This window comes from Cervus canadensis, chromosome 9 (genome assembly GCF_019320065.1).
Source record: "Cervus canadensis isolate Bull #8, Minnesota chromosome 9, ASM1932006v1, whole genome shotgun sequence".
NCBI classification, from domain to species: domain Eukaryota; kingdom Metazoa; phylum Chordata; class Mammalia; order Artiodactyla; family Cervidae; genus Cervus; species Cervus canadensis.
In genome coordinates, this window is record NC_057394.1 from 64,698,754 (window position 1) to 64,718,977 (window position 20,224).

Consider the following 20,224-nt stretch of genomic DNA (forward strand, 5'->3'; position numbering starts at 1 on the left):
ATACATTAATTTCATGACTCTTAAGCCTGCAAAATCAAAGGCTGGGATTGGAAAGAGTAAAGTAGGTCTGTACTGTCCCATAAGATGGCTGAGATAAAATATCAGGCGAAAAAAATTAAGTTACCGAATACCATAGATAATATAATCTCCTTACATAAAAGTTATATATTATATACATCATACATATATATAAATTCTAGACTATTACACACCAAACATTAAGGATTGGGGAGAAGACAGAGAAGACATTTATTTTCTATCCTTCTGTATTAGTTTTTCCCAATAAGCATTAATCAGTTTGTAATTAAAACATTCAATTAAAAATATGAAAGTTGGAGGAGCCGCTGCTCAAAATCCATACAGCAGGCACTTACTTTTGTTCATTAAATCATAGAAATATCAAACTAAAGTGCTTCCACCCACCAAAGCTTAACAGATGTTATTTAATAGCAAATAAAATTACCCAGTCTAATACTTGAAAATCAAATAGATCATAGACATTCTTACTCTAGTATATGGAAATATACCAATATTGGTATAACTGAATTGAATATTGGAAAATACTGGTCAATGCTGTAAAGTATTAACATATTCAATAATTATTTAGCTACACATGCTAATTGGGGATTCCCCGGAGGCTCAGAGGTAAATAATTCGCCTGTGATGCAAAAGACACAGTACACTCAGGTTCAATCCCTGTGTTGGGAAGATCCCCCAGAGGAGGGCGTGGCAACCAACTCCAGTATTCTTGCCTGGAGAATCGTATGGACAGAGGAGCCTGGTGGGCTACAGTCCATGGGGTTGCAAACAGTGGGACACAACTCAAGAAACTAAGCATGCACGCACACACTGATTGATTAGTTGATCAATAACAGCTCATGAATGTAAATTAGTCATAGAACCTCAGAGCATGAATATGGAAGGAGGCTTATGGGTGAGGAAACAGGTTCTCAGAAGAAGACCATGGGAGGCAGTGATAGTCTTAGAAACTTTCTAGATGGATAATAACACAGACGACAACCATCCCAACAGGTCTTATGGCTCTTCCTATGGAGACTGAGGATGGAGCTCTCCTAGAGTGACTCAGTAAAGGTATTTCTTATGTAAATTTCACCATCGATTGCACATTCAACAAACATACCCATTCTTTAAAAAACAATGTATAAAAAATCCTATAAAGGGCAATTTACTGTTTTAGGAGACAGGATCTTGATCTTTTCTCTGATTGGGGCTGCGGTACCTCCAGCTTCCTGTACTTCACCCAGACCCCATCAAAAGCCTGCACTTTCTTTCTGGCTTACTTCACTCTGTATAATGGGCTCCAGTTTCATCCATCTCATTAGAACTGATTCAAATGAATTCTTTTTAACGTTTGAGTAATATTCCATGGTGTATATGTACCACAGTTTCCTTATCCATTGGGATGTTTCAAAAGAACAGCATGTATATTATCTATGGTGAAACAGATCACCAGCCCAGGTGGGATGCATGAGACAAGTGCTTGGGCCTGGTGCACTGGGAAGACCCAGAGGAATCGGGTGGAGAGGGAGGTGGGAGGGGGGATCGGGATGGGGAATACGTGTAACTCTATGGCTGATTCATATCAATGTATGACAAAACCCACTGACATGTTGTGAAGTAATTAGCCTCCAACTAATAAAAAAAAAAAAAAGCCTGCCCTTTCTAAGACAGGTTCTATGAGGCACCTGGCAGAGAGGTGCCTGTTCGTCTTTGTGTGGATGTTCCTGAAGGGCAGAGGTCACCTGGGGGGGGCCTAGAGGTCAAGCAGGAGACACAGTCCTCACCTGCATTTCAACCAAAGTCCTTCCCCTCTGAGGCTGCTTCATCCTCCAGCCACAAACAGTTAACTCAAAAATTCTGACCTCTTCATAGAAATACCTTTCACTACTAGAGCAAGTTCTTGAAGCATTCAGTGTTCTAATACTTCCACATGTTATAGAGAACACTTCTCTTTGAAAATGACTTTTTCCTCTTGAAAATAATAAATAAGTAAAATACATTTTTTTTTTTTTTTTGCCAGACTACATGCCTTGTGGAATCTTAGTTCCCTGACCAGGGATTGAACTTCTATCCCCTACAGTGAAAGCTTAGAGTTTTAACCACTGGATCACCATGGAATTCCCAAAATACATGTATTAAAAACACTTTGGACCAAGAATAATCCTCAGGTGTGGGTCTAAAAATCACAGCTGCTCTAATTCATTACAGCTCCTCTTACAGCTCACAGGACAAGATTAGCAAAACCGGTCCTTCTTGTTCCTAACTAAATAATTCCTACTATGCAAATGGTGGCAAGCCGGATTTGTTACACACGTGGTTCCACTTTCAATCACTGTGGTCTATCGCCTTAGCTCCTCACCAACCCCATCTCCCTTCACTGGGGACATCAAGCGCCTCACAAGTATGTGCTGAGAAGAAGCAGAGACTGAAAGTGAGGAGATGTTTTTTCCTCTTCCCCAAAGGGATCACTTGGGCAAAATGATATGCAAACGTACAAATCCCCTGGAAGCGATCCTTTTCAGTGTAGGGAGTCTGGGTTTGGGAAGTGGGGCTTGGGGCAGAAGGGGATGGTCTGGTTTCCTTAGATGTTGCTGGAAGAAGTGGTGACTAAAAGTATCTCCGGATGGGTCTGATGCAGGTGGTCTGGAGAGTGATGGGGGGGTGCGGGGTTTCTGGGTGCAAGCAAAGTACCCCACCAGCAATGGCATGCAAGGTCTCCATGACGCAGGACAAGGTACCCTCTAATGAGAAGCAGGCGCACAGACTTCCTCTCATGCTATTTGGTGGTTTGCTGAAAATCTCTTGTAGTTACTGAACCTCTTCTCTAAAGCAAGTCTTAAGCAGAGCCATATATTAACATGTCAAACAGATTAAAAGGGTGGTTTCTTTGCTTGGAATAGAAGTGGAGGGAAGAATAAAGCCCCATAATCTGTCTTCCCTAAAGCCCCTGAACAGAGCTGGACACCATATCTCTCCCATTAGAGGGTGTTGGTTCACCTGGAATAACTGGCAGAGGAAATGAAGGAACAGGGTGAGAAAATGAAGGAACAGGGTGTCCTGGGACTCATGGATTTCAATCCTGATATAATGTTTGACATCAAAACACCTGAAAGCTAAGATCCCATGCGCCTTACCGCCAACAAACCAAAGCACAGAAGCAATATTATAACAAATTCAACAGAGACTTTAAAAACGGTCCACATCAAAAAAAAAAAAAAAATCTTTAAAAGAAAGCATAAGGCTGGGGTGATTGAGACTGTTGTAAATCTTGAACTGTCAAAAGCAAACTAAACTTGCTGTGTGGTCCTGAAACAAAAGGGATGGTGCTGTGAGTCCAGCTGTGGTGTAACAAGTGAAAAGTTCTTCACCAACACGGAGCAGATCAAGCACCGTGACAGGTCCAGGCAACCAGCGCTCTTCCCCACCACGGTCCCCACACACAGTTTAAGCCACACAACACTTAGGACAGATGGCATAATATGGCTTCGCCTGTGGCTCAGTGGTAAAGAATCCTCCTGCCAATGCAAGAGACATGAGTACGATCCCTGGGTCAGGAAGATCCCTTGGAGAAGGAAATGGCAACCCACTCCAGTGTTCTTGCCTGGAGAATCCCACAGGCGGAGGAACCTGGCGGGCTGCAATCCATGGGATTGCAAAAGAGTCTGATACAACTTAGCGACTAAACACCACCACCACGTAGGAACAAGGGCATAAGACAGAACGAAAGGTTCGAAAAACCAATCCACCATATTTACTGTTTAAGATCATAAGTTGCTACTTGGCTTAGAATGAAGAATAAGTTCATTACAAAGCATTTCTGCTCACCTATGGCTCTAAATGCTAGAGGTCTACTTTGAGGACTGAACCAGGAGCAAGGAACTTCTACACCTCATGGGAATTGCATGTGCCTTTTGAAGTTTGGTACTAAACCCTAGAAGGTCCCAAGGATTCAGAAGATTGTTCTCCCAAAGTCCAGAGTGCAGATTAGAAAAAAAAAAAAAAAAACAGAAAAATAATGCTTTCAGAACATCTTTCCCTCTAGCAATTCCAAAGAGGGTCACTCTGCAGCTCTTTGGGCTTTTCCACTTTTGTTTGGCTCACCAGCTGGCCTGGAGGACACCAAGAACAAGGCAGCTTTCATCTCTGGGTCACTGGTTGACAACTCATCATGGATTAGGAGCAGTTCCATCAACGCTGATGGCGACTCACGGACTCAACTCACCTGAGCGACATGGGTCAAGGCTCACCACTGCACTAGGACACTGTCAGGCACGACCTGGCCCATGGTTGCTCCGAAGCCCAGAGGTGTATACAGACCAATGGCAGAACAGAGGGCCGGCCCTGCCTGGAGCATTTGTTAACAATCTGAGAACTGTATACCTCTTTCACCAACATATCAGAGATGTTAGCACACCAAGTGTGATATTTTATGGATAAATGCCCAGGAGTCACCCTTGAACCCTCCAAATTTAACTTCAGTTAACATCAACTATAATCACATAAAGCAGGGACAACACAGACGGGAAACCTGAGCCATTTGTTTTTAACCACTAGCATCTAATGAGAACTCAACTCTACCCTGCAAGAACTTGAGTCCTTGACCCAGTTCTCTCTTTAAATCCTCACAATATGCTGAGTCAGGCACCATTTTACCCCAATTTTACAGGTGAAGAAACCACAGGAGCTTAGAAGGGTTGAGTAGCTGGATCAAGGGCACAGAGCTATCAAGCGGCAGCCAGGGATCTGAACCCAGCAGAGCTGAGCTGTGCTGCTTTTGGTTGACACTTGATACAGATAACAGAATTTTCAATTAACATGAGAACTCTGGGGTAAGATACAACATAAAATCAACACTCAGACGAGTCCCTTCCACATGGTAAGTAACCACCATCGCCATTTCATCACTCACAGAATGAAAGACAATGCTTAGTCAATTTAACGTTAAGGAAACAAATATTATTTACCTTTTTCTGGTGAAGGACACAATAATGCAACATATACGGATACCTAATATCATCTGAAGGGCTTCCCAGGTGGCTCAGTGGTAAAGAATCTGCATGCCAATTCCGGAACAGTAGGAGACACGGGTTCACTCCCTGGGTCAGGAAGATCCCCTGGAGAAGGAAATGGCAACCCACTCCAGTATTCCTGCCTGGAAAACCCCATGGACAGAGGAGCCTCACAGGCTACAGTCCCTGGGGTCGCCAAAAGTCAGGCACGACTGAGCATGCGTGCAACACATGCACGCACACACAATATCAGCAGGTCACAGATAGTCTAAAACAATCACTGAAACTAAGGAAATACAGAACTATTTCTGAGTATTCCAGGTAGTGTGAATAAATAACATTATTCTACCTGAGCAATGTAATAAAAAATGTTTAAAAATTTAAAAACTTCAAGTTGTCATAACTATATATAAATAAAGCCTTTGAAATGATTTAAAATATCATTTTAATGTCTAAAATTATAAAGCTTCCCAATGAATCACCTGTTGTTTTCATAAAGTTTAAAGTTGAGCACCTAGCAAAGAGCTTTACGCATAATTTCCAATAAATCATTCTGGAATGAATGGCTGAATTCATGAATGTGCTTTTAAAACAGATAGACATTGTTCTTTCATTATGTTTGGGTTTTTTTTTTTTTTTAATTCTGTAATGCAGGTTGTATGACCTTCCCTTATTAATAATTTTTTTGAAAAAAAAAATCCCAGGACTATCATCCTAAAAGACAACAAGAAAAAACTAAATAACTGGTTAAAAATTAATTAAGAACAAAAATGAAGTTTTTGCTTGTGCAACAAGATGTGTTTGTGTTAGTGTGTGTTAGTCGTTCAGTCACATCCAACTCTTTGCAACCCCATGGACTGCAGCCCACCAGTCTCCTCCGTCCATGGGATTTTCTGGAAAAAAATACTGGAGTGGATTGCCATTTCCTTCTTCAGGGGTTCTTCCCCATCCAGGAATTGAACCCAGGTCTCCCACATTGCAAGCAGACTCTTTACCATGAGATAGGAGAGGTTTTTGAAAAAAGAAGCTACTTTAAAATATCTTTATTAACATTTAAGAAAATACAAAATTGTTCTGTATGAAGCAGAATGAAAGAACATGAAACAAAAGTATATGTTTAAGCCACTGTGACTGATAAAAGAGTAAAGACATTGTTTAGTATATATATAAAACTCAGGTCAAGAAAATACCTCTTTCTCAAAAGCATTTTTGAGCCTTGGCTTACCTTGGAGACTTAATGGTTTACCCAATGTGCCCTCAAAATTAACTATTCATTTTTCAAAAGAACTTCTAAGAATTAACATGAGCATGAACATAAAAAAATCACTGCAGTTATTTCCATAAAGTAAAATGCTAAATTAAATTTACGCTGACCAAACTATTTCATAAACCTCCATTCCTTTTTAAAAGGAAAACAAATTAACAGAGCCTTAGACAGAAAACAGTGAAAATTTCTACCAACAGTTTCTACACCATTCCAACAAAGCTGAGTCTTTTCACCAATAGCAAATCTGAGATCACCCAAATATCCCCCACTCATTAGAAAAATCAATAGCACTACCTGCAGGGTGCACAAGGTTGCTTGTGCATAAGGCTTTTATCTCATTTTTAGCAACATTTTTTTAAAAAATGCAGGATGTACACAGCCTTGGCACTCACCATTACCTTGGCCTCCTGAATACAATCTGTTAAAAGTGTTGTGGTTCAGTTTGACAAGCTTCATCGCACAGTTCTGCCAAATTGCAAAGCTAATGGGACAATCAAAGGCTGCCTGTACTCTACATCAGGTAAAGGAAGCCTTTAAAATCAAAGAGGGAGTTGTATTATTTAAAGAGACATGATTATTTAAACAAAAACAAGGAGAAAAGGAGATTGAGGCAGCAATACTCTCCAAAATTTTTTTAAATTAATAAATTAAATAAAAATAATAAAAGAACCCAAATTGAATGTAATGTCTACTTTCTAAATCTGGCCTGCACTTGTACATCATTTCCATAGATAAAGCATATAATTTGTGTTAGAAAAACTGATATATATATATATGTATATATATATACACACACATAACACCAAGCCATGAATTTAATTTTCATAATCACAATCTCATTTGCCTAAACGTTCCATGCTAAGTAACAGAAGTAGGAAGCAGTGGAAGACAAAATATTCACACCTCTGGAGGTTACATATTAATCAGCCCTAGTTTCTGCCTGGTATTTGCTAGAAGAAATCTGCAGGCAATGAAGCCTGATGCCTGATTGCATGCGTGACAAAGCGTTTTTTAAAATACTATTGATGAGCATATCGCTTTGATTTTTGACAATTGCAATCCTAAGCATAAAATTCAAAGGCCAAGCACTGGTGGGTAAAACTTAATCTCAGTAGTTCTTGCAGTTGAAACAACTTTTATGAGGACAGAGGGGGTTAAAAGTGAAAGCGTTAGTCTCTCAGTCAAGTCCAACTCTTTGGGACCCCATGGACTCTAGCCCACCAGCTCATCTGCCAATGGGATTCTCCAGGCAAGAACACTGGAGTGGGTAGCCATTCCCTTCTCCAGGGGATCTTCCTGACCGAGGGATGGAACCCATGTCTCCTGCGTTGCAGGCAGATTCTTCACTATCTGAACCACCAGGGAAGCCCCAAGAAGGTAGGAACCCGACTCTATCTATTGGAACATAAACCTTTTTTATGGGTAAAAATATAAACATCTTTCACACTTACAAAATATGCACAACACATATTACTTGAGGTAAAATCTAGCAAATCAGATTTGCTTGCTGTCAACTCTCTTATCTTTCTGAGAAGCTAACTGATCTATGCAGTGGACACAGACAAAAATGGAATAAATTCATGGTCTGGGGCAGCAGTGTAATTGGGACATAGCTATTTTAAAATTAAAAGAAACCACATGCAAAGGAAAACAAAGTGCAGAATATTTCCCAGAATTTGATTAAATACTTTTTTACCTTTCCACTTTTTTTTTTATTGACTGTTTAAAAATATATGCTTGTTCCTACGAAGAAAAAGGAAGACTTGGTTAGGGAGTAAATCTTGAAAGATCCCTAAAGTTACGAAGATTTACACACAAGTCTCATCTTCCCACAACTGTTACTAAAGTTCCTACACTTATAAAATAAAGCACAACAAAACACAAGACTAGAAGGAAGCTCTATCTACTTTACTTTCTGAGTCGGGATTCACACATCTAGCTAATGAATTTTCTCTCTCACACTTTCTCCCTCAAATCTGCAAAGAGACGTATGCACATACATGCAAACACACACGATGTATCGATCACTATACATACAGGTTCATCAACACCATGACAGAGGACACAAATCACGATATGAATCAGGATAAATAACAAGAGCAGTGAGAAATGGGTTTCTTTCAAAGCCCGCTCGATCCTTTATACCCTATTTCTTTCTACACGTTTCATCTTCAGCGAAGAACTTTAAAGGATCAGGAAGACAAAACAGGTTGCATTAAAAGAAGAGAAACAGAATGCTCGCTATTCGGGAGCCCTGCAAAATCAGCCAGGCGACTAAAGCTGCGCCCAAGTGCAGGACGAAAGAACACCAGCCCGGACCCCAGATACCCGAGTTAAACATCTTGCAAGTGAGAAAAGTAAATACATGATAGTGGTCACTGTCATTAAGAATAAAAGCAGTAATAACGATTGTCACCACGGGGTTCCGTACAGCAGGTGCACGTGGAGCGGGCTTCTCCTGCAGCCCCGCACAGCGGCCGACGAAGGCGAGAGGGCTCCGCGCGCCGCCTGGTGGGGCGGGACCAGCTGAGCGGGGCTCCGCGGGCGGGTGCGCGCCCCGCCCGGCCCCGCCCTCCCCTCCTGCGCCTGCGCGCCCGGCGGACGGGCCGTGGGTATTGGCTTCTGGTTGCTAGGAGACTTGTCGGCTTAGCCCCACCTGGCCCGCGGGTGAAGGTGACCTGGGTGCTTTCTTTCGGGACAGCATCCCGCCGGAAGACCTGCGACCTCACTTCACCTTAACCTGCCTCCGTTCCCAGGAAGAGGAGATTAAAAAACGAAAAGCTGGTTGTTTTGAAAAGCAGCTGATTGCCCGAAAGGATAGCGTAGGGGTCCAACGTTTCCAAGCACCTCTTCCAAAAATAAGAACGGGAAATTACCAGCATCAAGTGGGACGTACTACCAGGAAACAGATCGTGAATGCTTGCGTGCCAAGTCATCTTTGGAAGGATATAAAGCAGGCCATTTGAGCTCCGGAGAGTACCCGTCTAGACTGTCAACGGAATAGCCATGTGCCAGGCTCTTTGATACTGTCCCGACGAAGCACACAATATTTGGCTCGATCTTAAGGCATCATTTCTAAACAGTACTAATCGGGACTGGGGCTGTAGAAAATCTCATTATGCTGAAGGCATTTTATTTGGGGGTTAAATAGTTATGGCCCAACTAGTGATTGAATTTAAAGTAAGTCATTATTACAGAAAGAAAACAACTTTTTGGTGAAGAGTTAGATATTGTGGATTTTCAGAGGCCATGGAGGGACTTCCTCACCTTTTTTGACCAAAAACTCTTCCCAAATTTATAAATTTATAACATTTTGGAGGTAGGAGAAAAAAATGAATGTCGTTTCTACCATTCTGGAAAAGCAGTATTTACTAGCTGAAATTAACACTGCCAGATTGAATTTTTGGTTAACACATGAAATTTTAAGATGGTCCTGATTGGTAATAGTCTATATATTTTTAAATTTTGTGTTAATTATAAGCCAGAATTTTATCTAGATTCTTTCTAGAAGGCTTAAGGAATTGTTTTTCTTACCCTCTTTTTCTTTTATAGGAATTCTGCTTGGACTCAGTATAGTATTAGCACAGAATGATTTTCATTAGGATTTAATCTGGATTCGAATGAATTTTTCAGCAACAATTGAAACATATTCAAAAACTTTTTAAGTTCTTCACCCACAGCTGTGACAAATAGTACTTATTATTAAAATGCAAAAACACCCACAACTTCTTCGAAGACCTTTACCTCCAAATCTCCCTAAGCTGTCTTTATGTCAGAAGAAAGTCCATGCAGGTATGTATATTAATCAGATATGTTGCTAGCTTTTTTTGTTTGTTTTTCATAGAATTTTCTCAACCTGCACAGTTCAGCATCACAGTAAAGACACTCATTGGGGACTTCCCTGGTGGTCTAGTAGCTAAGACTCCAAGTTGATAATGCAGGGCCTCCAGGGTTTGATGCCTGGTCTGGGAACTAGGTCCCACATGTTGCAGCAGCCAAATAAATAAATATAAATATAAAGACACTCACTAACGACTACATCTTACAGATTTTTGTGTAGTATGGTAACATCTAATTCATTCTACAAATACAGTTGATTCTCATTTTTTGTGGATTCTGTAGGAGTGAATTTACCTAACTGCTAGAATTCATTTGTAATCCCCAACCCAGAACATTGTACTACGCTTTGTCTTTTTAACTCCAAAATATATCATGAAGAACACTTTGGAGCAGTATATGGAGCTCTTTCTCTCTCCTTTTATAATAGTGAGACTGTGTGCTTCAAGAGGGTATATATGGTAATTCTTGGATACACCCAGGGCAGTGAAAGCATACATATTCCCAAAAGTGGTGGGAAAAGGATACTGCTCTGCCTTCTTGTTTTAGCTCCTATAAACAACTGCCACCTTTCCAGTCTAAATAGTGCCATAATTTCTGAATTCTGTACTTTTGGTTAGTGATTTAATTGTCCAAAATAGCCCCCAAGTATAGTACAAGAAGGCTATGTTGTACCTTCCAGAGAGAACATATGCTTTAGATAATCTTCCTTTAGGCCCGAGTTACAGTGTTGTTGGCTGAGAGTTCAGTGTTGATGAATCAACAATCTAAAGTGTCTTTAAATAGGAACATATATAAAACAAGGTTGTGTGTATTGATTGGTTGCTGATAATGTTGAGATCAGAGGCTTGCAAGAACCTGACCCTGTATTTTCCCAAGAAGTAATAGCTCAGTGTTGGATAATTCAGTGCTCACTGAGACTGGAGAACAGAACTGCCCTGAATCATGAGAATTGACTGTATTTATAAGCACAGTGCTAAGAACTGGAGATATAATAGTGAGTAAAACGAACTCTGCCAATTCTCTTTATTAGTTACCCTTTGGTGAGATCCAACAATCATATAATTAAATGTGAAACTACCCTGTGATAAATGCTATGAAGTAAAGGAGAGCCACTTATGATTATAACTTTATATAATACTCTTAATCCTCTATTTCTGTATATGGTATATACTGACTCCTTACTTATAAGCAATGATAAAATTAGCATACATCCTTTTCTTCCCCCTTTTCATTCTCTTCTATCACCTGATTTTAGTTGATTATATTATTTCAGTGTCAATATTTATAAGCATATTAAAATATGCTTAGTCTGTAACTTGATGTTCAGTGCTAAATCCTGTTGCATGGCCATAAAAGATGTGTGAATCAATACACCTATGTTATATACAATTTTCTTTCCCACATTTCCTACCTACTTTTGTTATATCATTTCTATATATTTCTACAGTGTTTTATATTTCTGCATTTACAATCTGTTCTATAATAATAATACCCAGTTATATAGATATACTGCTCACTACCAGTTCTTTGGCTGTAGTTTTCCATTTATTTTCTGTTGAAGTTCATAATCTAGCAGAGTTTCTCACTATTGCCATTTTGAGCTGGATAATTCTTTTTGTGGTGGGGATGGGGGTTGGTTGGGGTAGAGCAGGGATGGACCATCTTGCTTTGGCAACTCGGATAGTTAATGACCTTGACATTATTAATCTTATGTCCCCAAAGGCTCTTGGCAGAGTGCTTTGCATGTAATAGGTGTTCAAAATACTTGCTGAATGAGTGAATGAATAAATACCTAAAATGTCTGAAGTACGATTTATAAAAATCAGTAATCAAGTATTGAAATAAAATTGAAATAAATATGTATGATTTGCATACAACACTAAATGCTATAGAGAATTAATGACATCAATCTGGTCCCTGTCTTTCGGGACTTTTCAAGACCTTTCGTTAAACTCTATTGTATGTATTGATATGCATACAATGAGAACCTAAAATAACAATACAAAGCAGCATAGAATTTATGTCCAATTAATGGTACAGACAGCAGCAGTTCATAAATGTGAGAAACCCTGGGGCAGCAATGGGGTATGAGCTAAGACTTGAGAAATTCATAAAAGTGAAGTGAAATATGTTTAATTATAGAGGAGATTGGTATAGTTTTTGATGGCAGAGGAGTTTATTGGAAAAGAAGAATTTTAACATTCTAAAAGAAAAAAAGAAATCATGGGGAAATGTATCCAGAAATAGGAAAGTCTGAATTGAGAAGACAGGTATCATCTTAACTGGGGAGATTTCCCTAAGCAACTCTTCTTGTTGCATCCAGTCAGAGTCCTTTCCTTTATGGTCCTAGAGTATCCCCAACCTACCCACTACTGACCTCTTGTTCTCTAATATAACTGTTTACCTGCCTAGTAGTATCTGTTGCTCAGTTGTATCCGACTCTTTGCAACCCCATGGACCATAGCCCACCAGCCTCCTCTGTCCATGGGATTTCCCAGGCAAGAAGACTGGTTGTTTAGTCACTAAGTCGTGTCCGGCTATTTTCTGACCGCATGGACTGTATCCCTCTAGTCTCCTCTATCCATGGTATTTTCCAGGCAAGAATACTGGAGTGAGTTGCCATTTCCTTCTTTAGGGGATCTTCCTGATCCAGCAATCGAACCTGAGTCTACTGCATTGGCAGGCAGATTCTTTATGACTGTACCACCTGGGAAGCCCATTTTCTATATTAAAGTGCAAGACCTTTGATGGTAGTAAGATTTCTGCTGTGTAATTGTACTCTCAGCACTGTGTGTACAGCCAGCACATGTGAAAAAGTGAAAAAGTGTTTGTCTCTCAGTTCTGTCCAGCTCTTTGCAAACCCGTGGACTATAGCCCACCAGGCTCCTCTGTCCATGGGATTCTCCAGGCAAGAATATTGGAGTGGGTAACCATTCCCTTTTCCAGGGTATCTTCCAGACCCAGGGATCGAACCCAGGTGTCCTACCTTGCAGGTGGATTCTTTACTGTCTGAGGAGGGGTTAAATCTTTGTTGAATTAATTAATAAGAACAATAAGTATGGGTTGTGTTAATCAAGAAAGATGGATTGTATTGGGTTGGTAATATCTTACAGAAAAATCCTGAATTTTAGCTATCCAATATACGGTTTAAGGTAGACTTTGAAAGAAGAAAATGATTTTTTTTCCATTTATTTTTATTAGTTGGAGGCTAATTACAATACTGTAGTGGTTTTTGCCATACATTGACATGAATTAGCCATGGATTTACATGTATTCCCCATCCCGATCCCCCCTCCCACCTCCCTCTCCACCCGATCCCTCTGGGTCTTCCCAGTGCCCCAGGCCCGAGCATTTGTCTCATGCATCCAACCTGAGCTGGTGATCTGTTTCACCATAGATAATATACATGTTTTGATGCTGTTCTCTCAAAACATCCCGCCCTCGCCTTCTCCCACAGAGTCCAAAAGTCTGTTCTGTACATCTGTGTCTCTTTTTCTGTTTTGCATATAGGGTTATCATTACCAGCTTTCTAAATTCCATATATATGCGTTAGTATACTGTGTTGGTCTTTATCTTTCTGGCTTACTTCACTCTGTATAATGGGCTCCAGTTTCATCCATCTCATTGGAACTGATTCAAATGAATTCTTTTTAATGGCTGAGTAATATTCCATGGTATATATGTACCACAGCTTCCTTATCCATTCGTCTGCTGATGGGCATCTAGGTTGCTTCCATGTCCTGGCTATTATAAACAGTGCTGCGATGAACATTGGGGTGCACATGTCTCTTTCAGATCTGGTTTCCTCAGTGTGTATGCCCAGAAGTGGGATTGCTGGGTCATATGGTAGTTCTGTTTTCAGTTTTTTTAAGAAATCTCTACACTGTTCTCCATAGCGGCTGTACTAGTTTGCATTCCCACCAACAGTGTAAGAGGGTTCCCTTTTCTCCACACCCTCTCCAGCATTTATTGCTTGTAGACTTTTGGATAGCAGCCATTCTGACTGGTGTGTAATGGTACCTCATTGTGGTTTTGATTTGCATTTCTCTAATAATGAGTGATGTTGAGCATCTTTTCATATGTTTGTTAGCCATCTGAATCAATCTCTTCTTTGGAGAAATGTCTGTTTAGTTCTTTGGCCCACTTTTTGATTGGGTCATTTATTTTTCTGGAATTGTTTGGGACTCTCTGGGTTTCTTGGACTTGTGTAACTATTTCCTTCCCCATTTTAGGGAAGTTTTCAGCTATTATCTCCTCGAGTATTTTCTCATGGCCTTTCATTTTGTCTTCTTCTTCTGGGACTCCTATGATTCAAATGTTGGGGCATTTCACATTGTCCCAGAGGTCCCTGAAGTTGTCCTCAGTTCTTTTGATTCTTTTTTCCTCTCTGCTTCATTTATCTCCACCATTTTATCTTCTACCTCACTTATCCTATCTTCTCTCTCTGTTATTCTACTGTTGGTTCCCTCCAGAGTGTTTTTGATCTCATTTATTGCATTATTCATTTTTAATTGACTCTTTTATTTCTTCGAGGTCCTTATTAAACATTTCTTGCATCTTCTCAATCTTTGTCTCCCGGCTATTTATCTGTAACTCCATTTTGTTTTCAAGATTTTGGATCATTTTTATTATCATTATTCTAAATTCTTTTTCAGGTAGATTCCCTATCTCCTCCTCTTTTGTTTGACTTGGTGGGCATTTTTCATGTTCCTTTACCTGTTGGGTATTTCTTTGCCTTTTCATCTTGTTTAGATTGCTGTGTCTGGAGTGGGCTTTCTGTATTCTGGTGGTCTGTGGTTCCTTTTTATTGTGGAGGTTTCACCCAGTGGGTGAGATTGGACCATTGGCTTGTCAAGGTTTCCTGGTTAGGGAAGCTTGCGTCCGTGTTCTGGTGCATGGAACTGGATTTCTTCTCTCTGGAGTGCAATGGAGTGTCCAGTAATGAGTTTTGAGATGGGTCTATGTGTTAGGTGTGACTTTGGGCTGCCTGTATGTTGATGCTCAGGGCTATGTTCCTGTTGCTGGAGAATTTCCGTGGTATGTCTTACTCTGGAACTTATTGGTTCTTTGGTGGTGGTTGGTTTCAGTGTAGGTATGGAGGCTTTTGGGTGATCTCTTATTACTTAATGCTCCCTGTAGTCAGGAGTTCTCTGGTGTTCTCAGGTTTTGGGCTTAAGTCTCCTGCCTCTGGATTTCAGTCTTTTTCTTCCAGTAGTCTCAAGACTTCTCCAACCATACAGCACTGATAATAAAACTTCTAGGTTAATGGTGAGAAGATTCTCCACCGTGAGGGACACCCAGAGAGGTTCACAGAGTTACATGAAGAAGAGGAGAAGAAGGGAGATAGAGATGAGCAGGAGGAGAAAAAGCGGGACTCAAGAGGAGAGAGACAGATCTACACTGTTCTTTCTTCCCTAAGTGTTCTCCGTAGCCCAGACACCCACAGAGATTCACAGAATTGGATTGGGAAGAGAAGGGGAAAGGAGGAAATAGAGCTAATCTGAGGGAGAAAACGGAGAGTCAAAAGTGGGAGAGAGTAATGAACACACTCCTGAGTAAAAATGGGTACTGAATATTGGATTCTTAAATGTCTGATATTGATATCAAATACTGAAAAACAAAGATTAAAAATCTAGAGTAGAGGTTAGACTCTTAAAAATACAATATTAAAAACAAAAACAAAAAATTTTAGAAATATATATGAAGTTTGATTTAAAAATAGGGCCTCTTTTTTTTTTGCAAGGTTATAGTGAAATGAAAATGAAAATTAAAGAGTAATAGAGGAGTAATAGAGGACTTTAAAAGAAAATAAGAGAAAAAAATTAAAAAAGAAAAAAATTTTTTTTCTAATTAAAAAAATAGTAAAAATATATGAAAATGAAAATGAAAGTTAAGGAGTAATGGAGGAGTAATAGGGAATTTTAAAAGAAAACAAAAAAAATTCAAAAAAAGAAAAATAATTTTTTTTAATTAAAAAAAAAGTAAAAATATATCTAGGAATTTCTCTGGAGCTGTTGCAGTCAGTGTGGGTTTGGTTCAGTTTCAGATAGCTCCTCATTCCAGCTTACGCTTCTCGATATCTATAGGCCCCTTCTGGTGTAGTCGGTGTTACCTACAGGGATTTTAATCTGTTGCACAGTCACTTCTGAAGCGGTTCCCTTTGTTTATTTGGCTTCTGTTTGCCGGTCTGTTCAGTGTCTAATTCCCGCCCTGACACAGGCGGGCGGAGGTGGTCTCTTGTTTAGTTTCGCTTGTTCAGTCGCGCTGCGGGGAGGGAGGGGCGCTGCAGACAAATATCACTGGCCTGTGTGGGGAGCACTCGCAGTGTTCCGGCCACACTGGGTTTGCCCCGCTCACGGGTGTGTGCTCTCCCCGTCTACACTGCTCAGGCTCCCCGCTGCTCTATATGGAGCGGGCCCTGCGTTGCATGCGGTTCCAGTTCTCGGGTACTCCACAAAAGCGTGGACTTGGTTGGGCCTGCGTTTTGTGCCTTCCCCGCCCGAGCAGCCCAGGCCGCCAGGAGCTTGACGGGTGCCCTCTCCCCGGGTGCGGTGCGCCTTCTCCCCTCCGCGGTCCCAGCCTCAGTTTCCATGTGCGCCAGTCTGGTGCGTGCGCCTTATGTCTGTTCTCAGGAGCTGCCCTCTAGCCGCGACCCTCCTGGCTGATGTCGACCGTCCAGAATCTCAGGAAGTTTTTGGTTAGAAACTGGGAGCCTGTTTGCAGTTTGGTAGGGGTGCCCTCTCTGGGGCCGAGTTTGCCCCTTTCCCCTCCCCCCTGCCTCCTGCCTCCGGCGGGGATGGGCTGGTCCTCAGCCGACTAGCTCTTCTCTGGACTTGCTCAGGCCTTTTGTTCTGAGAACTGCCGGCAGTGTGTTCGGGCTGGTTAATTTTCTCTCTCTCTCTTGCCATCTCACAGTTTAAGTTGCTATCTCACGTTAGCTCCCTCCGATTGCCCTCAGGGCATTCGGGCCCAGTCCTTACCCTAAGCAATGCCACCTGCTCCTCTCCGTTCCATCCCGACTTGCTGGTGGCGGATGCGGGCGTCTGGGGTACTTTTCTGCTGGGAGTTGATTTTAGGCATGTAATCTGTGGGTTTTATTTATTTTTCCTCCCAGTTAGGTTGCCCTCTGAGATTCGAAAACTTCCCCCAGACCCGCCAGTGAGAGGGTTTCCTGGTGTTTGGAAACTTCCTCTGTTACGACTCCCTTCCCGGGACGCATCTCCGTTCCTAGCTCTTTCGTCTCTCTTTTTATCTTTTATATTTTGTCCTACCTCCCTTCCAAGATGATGGGTTGCTTTTCTGGGCACCTGATGTCTTCTTCTAGCGGTCAGAAGTTGTTTTGTGAAGTTTGCTCAGCGTTCAAATGTTCTTTCGATGAATTTGTAAGGGAGAAAGTGGTCTCCCTGTCCTATTCCTCTGCCATCTTAGCTCCTCCAGAAGAAAATGATTTAAACTGGTTAGTAAGAGAAGGTGTTACACACTGTTTGATCAACAACAACAACAAAAAACTCAGGTCTGCCTAAAAAAAAACTGTCAGAAAGGGAAAAGTGATCTCACTCAATCTAACAGGTAACTATTCTGCTGCTGCTGCTAAGTCACTTCAGTCGTGTCCAACTCTGTGCGACCCCATAGATGTCAGCCCACCGGGCTCCGCAGTCCCTGGGATTCTCCAGGCAAGAACACTGGAGTGGGTTGCCATTTCCTTCTCCAATGCGTGAAAGTGAAAAGGGAAAATGAAGTTGCTCAGCCGTGTCCTAAGCAATAATAATAACAATGTATTGGGTGAGTATAGTACAGGGATAAATGGGATGGATGACAGCAATTTTATATGGAATGGAGGGAAGAATTGGGACCACACTGTTAAAAGATACTAACCATTGCCAATAAGCAGTGTAGTGTTTGTTGAAAGTAGACTTAGATTCATTTTAAATATATATTGCAAACTCTAGGGCAAGCATTTAAAATAATTTTATAAGTGTAATTGATTGCTAACAGAGGAATGAAACTGAAGGATAGAAACTGACTCATAAAATTCTCAACTAAAACCAGAAAAGACAGAAGAAGAATGGAAGATTTTTAAAGAGATGGCAAAGTTAAACAGCTGCAACAAATAGAAAACTTTACAAATGTGGCAGATGTTAAGTCAGCAATGTCAATCATTTATTAAAATGTGAATAGTCTAAGTATGCCAATTAAATGATAGAAACTGTAACAGGAGATAAGAGACAAGAGCTAATTACATATTGTCTGCAAGAATCTCCCTTTAAATATAAAAATGAGTCAGTCAGTTCAGTCGCTCAGTCGTGTCCGACTCTTTACAACCCCGTGAACTGCAGCACGCCAGGCCTCCCTGTCCATCACCAACTCCCGGAGTTTACTTAGACTCATGTCCACTGAGTCGGTGATGCCATCCAACCATCTCATCCTCTGTCATCCCCTTCTCCTCCCGCCTTCAATCTTTCCCAGCATCAGAGTCTTTTCCAATGAGTCAGGTTTTCCAATCAGGTAGCCAAAGTATTGGAGTTTCAGCTTCAGCATCAGCCCTTCCAATGAATATTCAGGACTGATTTCCTTCAGGATGGGCTGTTTGGATCTCCTTGCAGTCCAAGGGACTCTCAAGAGTCTTCTCCAACACCACAATTCAAAAGTATCAATTCTTCAGTGCTCAACTTTCTTTATAGTCCAACTCTCACATCCATACATGACCACTGGAAAAACCATAGCCTTGACTAAATGGACCTTTGTTGCCAAAGTAATGTCTCTGCTTTTTAATATACTGCCTAGGTTGGTTATAACTTTTCTTCCAGGGAGCAACAGTCTTTTAATTTCATGGCTGCAGTCACCCTCTGCAGTGATTTTGGAGCCCCCAAAAATAAAGTCTGACACTGTTTCCACTGTTTCTCCATCTATTTTCCATAAAGTGATGGAGCAGCGGCTGCGTGGCACAGGAATGGCCAAGAGGAGCTACCCCACGTCCAAGATCAGGAGTGGCCAAGAGGAGCTACCCCATGTCCAAAGTCAGGAGTGGTGGCTGAGAGGAGTTACCGTACGTCCAAGGTCAGGAGCTGTGGCCGAGAGGAGATACCCCACATCCAAGGTCAGGAGCGTCGGCCATGAGGAGCTACCCCACATCCAAGGTAAGGAGCAGCGGCTGCGCTTTGCTGGAGCAGCCGTGAAGAGATACCCCACGTCCAAGGTAAGAGAAACCCAACTAAGAGGGTAGGCGCTGAGAGAGGGCATCAGAGGGCAGACACACTAAAACCATAATCACAGAAAACTAGCCAATCTGGTCACAGGACCACAGTCATGTCTAACTCAATGTAACTAAGCCATTACGTGTGGGGCCACCCAAGACGGTCGGGTCATGCTGGAGAGGTCTGACAGAATGTGGTCCACTGGAGAAGGCAATGGCAAACCACTCCAGTATTCTTGCCTTGACAGTCCCATGAACAGTATGAGAAGGCAAAATGACAGGATACTGAAAGAGGAACTCCCCAGGTCGGTAGGTGCCCAATATGCCACTGGAGATCAGTGGAAAAATAACTCCAGAAAGAATGAAGGGATGGAGTCAAAGCAAAAACAACACCCAGTTGTGGATGTGACTGGAGATAGAAGCAAGGTCCAATGCTGTAAAGAGCACTATTGCATAGGAACCTGGAATATTAGGTCCATGAATCAAGGCAAATTGGAAGTGGTCAAACAGGAGATGGCAAGAGTGAACATCAACATTCTAGGAATCAGCGAACTAAAATGGACTGGAATGGGTGAATTTAACTCAGATGACCATTATATCTACTCCTGTGGACAAGAATCCCTTTGAAGAAATGGAGTAGCCATCATAGTCAACAAAAGAGTCTGAAATGCATTACTTGGATGTAATCTCAAAAACGACAGAATGATCTCTGTTCATTTCCAAGGCAAACCATTCAATATCATGGTAATCCAAGTCTATGCCCCAACCAGTAACCCTGAAGAAGCTGAAGTTGAATGGGTATGTGAAGACCTACAAGACCTTTTAGAACTAACACCCAAAAAAGATGTCCTTTTCATTATAGGGGACTGGAATGCAAAAGTAGGAAGTCAAGAA

General features: G+C 41.4%; 2 protein-coding genes across 2 annotated transcripts in view; one reads left to right on the forward strand and one right to left on the reverse strand.

Moving 5' to 3' along the window:
• Positions 1-8,749, reverse strand: part of LCP1 (lymphocyte cytosolic protein 1) — a 96,060-nt gene extending 87,311 nt beyond the window's left edge. The window contains exon 1 of the mRNA XM_043477848.1: positions 8,729-8,749. The gene's annotated coding sequence lies outside the window, so the exon portion shown is untranslated. The remainder of the gene's footprint in view (positions 1-8,728) is intronic.
• Positions 8,532-20,224, forward strand: part of LRRC63 (leucine rich repeat containing 63) — a 35,615-nt gene continuing 23,922 nt past the window's right edge. The window contains exons 1-3 of the mRNA XM_043477796.1: positions 8,532-8,645; positions 8,731-8,909; positions 8,999-9,189. Of these exons, the coding sequence (XP_043333731.1) occupies positions 8,532-8,645; positions 8,731-8,909; positions 8,999-9,189 (484 nt within the window). The remainder of the gene's footprint in view (positions 8,646-8,730; positions 8,910-8,998; positions 9,190-20,224) is intronic.